Source organism: Eutrigla gurnardus (genome assembly GCF_963514095.1).
Source record: "Eutrigla gurnardus genome assembly, chromosome: 23".
Taxonomy (NCBI): domain Eukaryota; kingdom Metazoa; phylum Chordata; class Actinopteri; order Perciformes; family Triglidae; genus Eutrigla; species Eutrigla gurnardus.
Window position 1 is genome coordinate 17030905 of NC_139934.1, and position 8255 is coordinate 17039159.

The following is an 8255-nucleotide window of genomic DNA, read 5'->3' on the forward strand; positions in this document are numbered from 1 at the left end:
TGGGCAGAACATTTCAAACAAGCTACTTTTTACTTTTAGGGGAGTACCTTTTTAGACTGGTCATTTTACTAGTACTTCACTAATAGTACTTTTACTTGAGTAGAATATTTGAGTACTCTTCCCACCTCAGAGTAACATAGTTGTACTGTGTTACTTCCCACCTCTGACACAAACATGACAAACAAACAGCCTGAATAATGAGCTTCTCTTAACACAAGTCTGTTTGCTGCCCTTCCCCCTCGTCTTCTGCTTTCCTGAACCTCAACTTATCAGGCAAGCCTCGCTCTGACCTCCAACACCCACCCCCACTGCACGGAGGGGACGGGGGAGAGGGGACGGGGATGGGGGAGAGAGGACGGGGGAGAGGAGACGGGGGAGAGGGGACGGGGGAGAAGGGATGGGGGAAAGGGGACGGGGGGGCGGGGGCGTAGCGTGTCTTGGATATGGGAGGTGGAATGCGTGTGCTGAGTGGAGCTGGTGGAGGAAGGCAGGGGTCTGATAAGCCTCGTGGGTGGAGAGAAAGTGGGATGGATGCAAGGAGTGCAAAGGGAGGGAAGGAGGGAGGGAAGGGGGGAGACAGCGCTGTGCACTCAATCAGATGGGGAGGTACGAGGGGGAGGGCGGACAGACACAAGTTTGACATCATTAAGACAAAGACCACAGCAACTGGGAGTAAAGTTGCTTTGAGCCACCGAGGAAGGAGCAGTTCTGTGGCACGAGGAATTTGATGTGGCATGTGGAGAAAAGAAAGCAGCTCCACTGACAACGCGGGGTGGTGGAGAGAAGAACCAGCAGGACGCCAACATACCAACATACCACCACTAGATAAGGCTTTGAGGAGGAAACCCCCTAAAACACAACAAAAGCTCTTTGAACTCCCCGGAGGAAAGCCGGGGAACGTCCCCATCTCCAGAAACAAGCAGAGAAGGACTGAAGAAGACAGCTAGAAGGCGAGGAGAAGAGTGAGAGGAGAAGAGTGAGAGGAGAAGAGTGAGAGCAGGACGCTGACGAGGGCTGACTGGACACGAGCAGCATCAACCTGGAGGACGAGGACGCTTACGGAGTCCAGCAGCACTATGTGAGTACCAACTCATCACTCTTCACATGACATCACGGAGACGCCCTCATACACCGGTTGCTCCGGGTTCCTCCGGTTCCTCTGGGCTGGAGGAGCTGAGCAACAGAAAGCAACGACTGAGAGTCTGACAGACAGAATGAATTATCTCAGCTGCTTTGTTCCAGACAATAGAATCATAGAAGGATGGAACAATAGAGAATCAGCAGCATCCAAACATAATAACACATAAGAACCAGCCGGGCATCTAGTCTATGAAAAGTAGAATCAATGAAGATGACAGGCATTTATTGGGATCCTGATCAAAACACTCCAAAAACACAATGTCCATTATCATTATCATCAGTAAATATCAGGGCCGGCCAGAGGCATAAGTGAACTAATTGGCTGTTTGGGGCCCCGCTGGCCACCCCCAATCGTCTGTATAGATTTTTAGTCTATGAATCTGAACAAATTTAGGTATTGGCATTCTCCAGCTGGCTGTCCACAAAATGCACTAGAATACAGGAATTCACATCATCAAAATTCAGAATTTAACCCCAGATCAGACCCCCAGACCCCCCCTCCCCCTTTTGCACCCACTTTTGCACAAATAGGGTGGGGGATGGGGGATTTATGTATGTGTACCCAGGGGGACAGTAGTTCATAAACCATCACTGTATTAATACAATTCATAATTTAATATTATAGTGTGACTTTTGTGTCAATATTCTCAATGTGGTGAGAATCAAATTCTACTTAGGGCCCCCAAAAGGCTTGGGCCGGCCCTGGTAAATATCCTCAACTTTAAAGCTGTCTAGATCTCTATCATGGTGGGCAAGTGGCAATAGAGTCTGATTGAATGATTTAAATGTATTTATGCAAGGAGACCTTATGATTGATTTATTATTATTGATTGATTGTTTTGAACTAAACCGATGTGTATTATCTGAAATTATATGTTTCTTAACTAAATGTAAAGTGACACCAGGATGTTTACTCTGAGTGCCATTTGAATAAGAAGAGAATTGTGATAAGGTAGTATGTTCATATTGTCCCACAGCCACGTTCACTTTGTTGCACAATATTCCCAAGTTTAGAATTCCTTCATTTGGGTCAAACAATGGCGTGAGGTAATATTCAAAGAAATGCTTTCCAGACTATAATAAGAACGCTGAGTAAAATGGGTGGAGAGCCTAAATGTGTTTTCAGTAAGGGGCACAATGTGTGTGTGTGTGTGTGTGTGTGTGTGTGTGTGTGTGTGTGTGTGTGTGTGTGTGTGTGTGTGTGTGTGTGTGTGTGTGTGTGTGTGTGTGTGTGTGTGTATACACACACTTTCCTGCCGTTCCTTCCTACATGACCTTCCACCTTAAAACAACGCTCGGGACAACAATGGCAGCCAGACGTGGAAAATAACCAGCACCCAGGACAGCACGGCAGCGTGGTCTTCCACTGCACTCACATGTTCACAAATACTACTTCATTACTTCCTTCCATTTGATTTCAGCTGCAGGTGCACATTGTTCCAATAAAGAGAGTCAGAAGGCAACTATGGGCTGAAATATGTGTTAGCAACTCCACCTGAAACCATGAATTTATATTTTCATCTGAATTACTCAACAAATCTCAACCTGTAAAGCATAATTTGAATTTGTATTATTTTTAATGTGAATGATATCCTCACTGACTCTATATACTCTCACATTCAGTTCTCACAAATCAAATTCATACACTCACATATATATATATATTTACATATATATCACACATCCAGGTCATTGGCAGTTTTATTTCAACTGGGACAAATTTTGCGACATGTCCAACAACCAAAGGCTGGATTTACAGGTATTACACATGTATCAAATACATGAGAAGTATCTTTATGTCAACATATATAGAAAGCATGAGGATCTTTATGTATACAAATATAGTGTAGATATGTAGTTATGGCATAACTGTAGCAGTTTGATCTGGTTATTATCACCGCGTACGTGCACAGCCATGTTTCAGTTGACTCATCATTATGGATATTGTTATGTAATTATTTAATGTAAAGGGGTGATACATGAAGTCATTTTGGCATCAAGCTTTTAACAGAAAGTGTTAACATATAAACTAAAAGGCAGCCAGTGTTAATAATCACATAATATATGAAATATGTTATGCTTATTTGGCCATTGCTTATTGATTAATTCATTATCAAGTTTTTCTATGACATACATTATTGCACAAATATATATTTTGAATCTGATGCCACAATCAAATACCAGACAATGTCATATGGGTATATAGTTAGTTTGTTCAGACATTTTACAGCTAAAACACTTGAACGTTGTAAAAACAATTTTCAAACATAAACGTAATGGTTTCATCATCTTGATGTAAGTTTTCCATCTGAACGTCTTTATTTCCATGGCAACAGAAGTCAACACAAGCACACGGTTCTACACAAACAAACTTTGATGCCCTCAGCCTTCATCTCTCAAACTCCATATAGTAATTATGACAATCAGCCTCTGATAACATCACCTCACATCACACAAGCTGAATCCTGAGGGATAAAACCTGAACTCTGAGTGAACCCGGAGCCACTCAGCCTTTAAAAGTGGAATGGGATGAGGTACGGAAGCGTTGTGTGACTATGGAGCCAGACTCCTGGACTCATCCGGTCCTCTTCCTACAAGTAAAGCCTCGAAACATCTGGGCTGACCAACATCTGTCACTGATTCGCTTTCCATCTCACAACATTCATTTCTGTACTTTCTGCCCAAAGTTCTCTGCAAGTATGACTGCTACTCTGGAGAAGGGGGCCCACCACCAGGCTTTGGACCTGTCCGAGGAACTGCCGCCTCATCACCACCATCACCATAGCGACCACCACCAGCACCTCCACCAGTCCAACTCCCTGGCCTCCACCGCCGCCGTGGGTGGAGGCAGAGAGACCCCGTCACGCGTCGTCGTGCCGCCTCCTTACTCTGCAGCAGAGAGCGGGGGTGGGGGCAGCGAGGCGCCTCTGGAGCTGCGGGGGTCCCTGGATTGCTGGGCCTGCTCGGTGCTGGTCACGGCTCAGAACCTCATCATCGCCACGATCAACACCTGCCTCGCCGGACTGGTGTTCGGGACCATCTTGACGCCGGCCATCATCATGGTGGTGTTTGGCTTCCTCTGCCACTCTACGGTGAGAACGGAGGGCTAAGGGTGAGCCTGCTGAAGGATGTAGATGTGGAGGTGCAGTCACGATGGAGCTGGCTAATGTCTTGCTCAAGGGCATTTTGCATTACTTATTTGTTCACTTGTTTGGACTGTTTTAATCTCAGTTATAGGCGTCCAATATATTTAGGGGGAGAATTCATTGAACAAGAGCATCCAGACATTTAGCCCTGTGTAATATTCCCACAGTCAGACACCTGCAAGTTGAATATTTGCCTTCAGAAAATATCAAAATATCAGCCTTCATTTGATTGGCATGAAAGTAATATTCATATCATGAGACAGTGTCATATAGTATCAACAACATAGAACGCCATATCAAAGCACATCCTTAAAAAGTCATATTATAAGGAAGTTAATAAGTTATAGTGCAGTATGTCAAAAAAAGTGATCAAAAAGCAGTAGTATAATACGTCAAATAAAGTCATAAAAAGTAATGTTATAGTTTGTAATTTCAAAAAGTCATAAATAACCAAAGTATTACTTTTTGGTCAGTAATTGGAAAGTAATATTCATCATTTCAAACCAGCTCTGTGACCTCTGAGAGTAAAACACGGTTAGACAGGATCACTGTTTACACACACACTGAACATCTAAACAGAAGATGAGAGGAGCGAGAGATGAAGCCATCTTTTCATGTAACATCTAAAAGTCCTAATCTCAAAAGTTTGATCCTCAAGTTTGAAACACTTAGCTGAGGGTGGGGTTTGGCTCCGTCGGGATGAGAGCTTCTATAATCAGATAAGTCTGAAGTTTCAGATGCTGAGGAGATGAAGGTGTGTGTGTGTGTGTGTGTGTGTGTGTGTGTGGGGGGGGGGGGGGGGGGGGGTGCTTGTGAACAAAGAAATATAGAAAGAATGCACAGAATGCTTCGAAAATATAAAAGAAGACTTCAACAAAACAGCCTTCTTGACCCATTACCCCGAGTGTTAGCCGACATGTCACCACGGGTCAGAGACATTTAGTGCACAGCAATGGTTGTAGACCTCCTTAATGACCGAGACCAGGACTCTCAGTTCCCCTGCTCTCTCACAATCGGGCCTCATGTGACAGCAGCTTAGAGGGGGATTATCCCGACCTGGAATCAAAAGGAAAAAGGGTTGAGGAGAAAAGTAGAGACAGACAGGTGGAGAAGTATTTAGGGTTCTTCGAACTGAGCTGCCAACATTCAGAACATTTCCAAGGTATTTAAGGGAATTATGTTTATAATACATACGATAATACATAGGAAAGGTATTTTTTCTCCAAATACACGTAAGAATCAAAACTCTCACATAATAAATACTTCTCTCTCCCCCGAGCTGCATGTTCCACATATTCCCTTCATCCTTCGTGGGGTGATAAGGAGGATTCAGGCCTGCTGTGTCTCTGCATCCCCCCCCCCCACACACACACACACATATATATATATATATTATAACAATATAAATATCGGTGCCACAAGTGTATCCCGTCTTAAAATCTGCAGGCCCAGCTCCTGACCGTTGACCTCTATCGGAAATGTTTTCTTTTCTAAACATCAATAAACAGAACATGCAGATCACAAGAAGTATGGTGACTGGAGCCGGTTCAATGACCGGACCAGCAGAACAAAGTGTGATTGGGGAACGTGACAGAGAAGTCGAGGGTTTAATGGGCAGCTTCCAGGTGTGAATGCAGCGGACAGGCTCCGCCCCGAAGACGTGTTCATCTCTGTCAGGCTGCAGGTCCATTTGAAGATGTGTTAATGGTGCACTGATTGAATAAAACAAGCTTCCTCTCCTCTTCAGGTGCGCCCTCATGGGACGACCCCCTACTGCTCAGACCTGCTGACTGACGGTGGCTGCGTGGCTCTGCTGGTGGTGGGCTTCCTCTTGGTCACCCCTTTGCTGGTCCTGGCGCTGGCCGCATACTGCCGCCTGGCCCGACACCTGCAGCTGGGCCTGTGCTTCATCCCCTACAGCCGGGCCGTGTACAAGAACCTGCCTGCTAGCCAGCACCGCGGCCTGGGCACCGGCTGCTGTGGGGGCCGGCATGGAGCCGGTGGGAAGGGAAAGGTGTGGGTGTGAGTCCAGGATGGAGTTGAAGGAAGGGGGGGGGGCATTAGATGAAGAGTATGAAGGAACTTAACAAGAGAACAAGATGAGGGCTTAAACACACAACATGCATTCATTAAGTAAGACACAGATATGTCATAGACATAAAAGAGTAGATGCAACATTACGTCATAACTATGTCATGAACGTCATCTTACCTGGTTATTGTTTCCTGTCACCACTAGTGGGCAGCACCTTGATTTCACCTGTTCATCAACGAACTGCTGGATTAAAACAGTGTTTCTCAGATGGAGTACTGCAGGCAGTGGCGGTCCTAGGTTTCATGACGCCCTGACCTCACCTCACCTCCAGCCCCCCACCCCCCACATACACAGACACACAAATGGACCCCCCCTGCCCCCCTGTTCAGACCAGACGGTAATTCTCCGCGACGGTCGACAAGCGCTTCTGCTCATCTGTTGTTCATTCAGAGCTATTTTTTTATCATAACCTCATAAAATAAATATGCCATGTTTCTGTAACCAAGAAGTTTGTACACTTCTTCTATTTATCCGTTGAGAGAGAGAGAGAGAGAGAGAGAGAGAGAGAGAGACACATACACAGACAGACAGAGAGAGTGTGTATGGCAGTAGACAGTGTAGGTATACAGTTGAAATACACATATTTGTTTATCTACTTATCTACTCTTCACATTTATTAAATGTATTTTCTCTTCCTGTTTCCCAGTGCGAGTTTAGATACACAAATATCGCATTTGTCAATTGAGGTATTTTATTTTGAAAATTGCTTTAATTTTGAAAATTGACCGGATTGTCTCGTGTTTCTTCGTGTTCCTGCCAGAATTGACACAATCTCTCGCGGCACGCGCAAAAAATAGAGCAGACGCCGAAACGATTGCTTCACGGCGCGTGGCGGCCGCGCCTATTCGCGGCGCTTCCGCGGCCGGTGTGAACCAGTCTCTCTCAGCATCAGCAGACGCACCTTTTTTTTGTGCGGGCGCTCATGCCGCCCCTCCACGAATGCCGCCCTGGGCGACTGCCCATATGAGAAACCGCCACTGACTGCAGGGGTGGAACAATGGAACCGTGAGTTCAGTAAACCACCTTTTATATTTCATACTCCTATTAGAAAGGCAACGATTACCACGGAAACCATGAAAATGGAACATAGCATCATTACAGCTGATACACGTTTCTCACTCAGGTCTGCGTGACTTATCAAAGACAGCGTTGAGTTTAGAGATCGATGATATAGCAGTATGCAGTAACGGTGTGTTGGTAGAAGAACACAAGCTTTTAAGGACTAGCAGGTAAGATCCTGGCTCCATCCTGGAAGGGCAAGTTAATAGAACAATTCATATCTACTGTTTTATATCTTTGACACACACACATCAGGTCAGATGTACAATCCTAGAAATGATTGAGCATGTAAATGTGGAAGTCTGAGTGCTGCGGGTAAAGAAGAATAAAGAATGTAATGAGACCTGCATATAACCTTAATGATCCCCAATGGATCACAGGAAATAGTCCAACTGAGAATCACAAACCTCAGGAAGGTTGTATTGACACAAAACATTATTGTATCTCACCACATTCATGTTATCATGAAAACATATTGGTTTTCTATTGTTGTATGGTTTCTTTGTGTTTTTTCCTTTTATAAATAAAGTTCTGTGCTTCAGCTGGAGTTGCGTCGGTCCTGTGCTGTCGTTGGGTTGGAGGGTCTGGTATTATAGACATATATACATGTGAATGGACACTCACTGTTGTAACGAACGTCTCCTTGAGAAAAGATTCCAGTGGAATTCATAAAGTGCATGTTGGTGATGCCTTTTGACTGAGCCAAGGGTTTGAAGTGGAAAGTAGTTACTGTCTCCCCCAAGTGGTCAAAGAGTAAAATGAATATAAATTATTAACATAAATGATTGTGTGATGTCATATTGAGCCTGAGGTCCC

The 8255-nt window shown here is 44.7% G+C and overlaps 1 protein-coding gene across 1 annotated transcript; it reads left to right on the plus strand.

The window, feature by feature from the left end:
• Nucleotides 1-615: 615 nt before the first annotated feature.
• tmem88b (transmembrane protein 88 b) lies at nucleotides 616-7976 on the plus strand. Its single transcript, XM_084003238.1, has 3 exons — nucleotides 616-1078; nucleotides 3828-4232; nucleotides 6034-7976. The coding sequence occupies exons 2-3, from the start codon at nucleotides 3840-3842 to the stop codon at nucleotides 6310-6312; spliced, it is 672 nt and encodes a 223-aa protein (XP_083859364.1). The 5' UTR covers nucleotides 616-1078; nucleotides 3828-3839; the 3' UTR covers nucleotides 6313-7976.
• The last annotated feature ends 279 nt before the right edge of the window (nucleotides 7977-8255 follow it).

Coding starts and splice junctions, on each gene's coding strand:
- tmem88b (XM_084003238.1), top strand. CDS start 3,840: ATGACTGCTACTCTGGAGAAGGGGGCCCACCACCAGGCTTTGGACCTG. Junction 4,233..6,033: donor GCTTCCTCTGCCACTCTACG/GTGAGAACGGAG, acceptor TCTCCTCTTCAG/GTGCGCCCTCATGGGACGAC.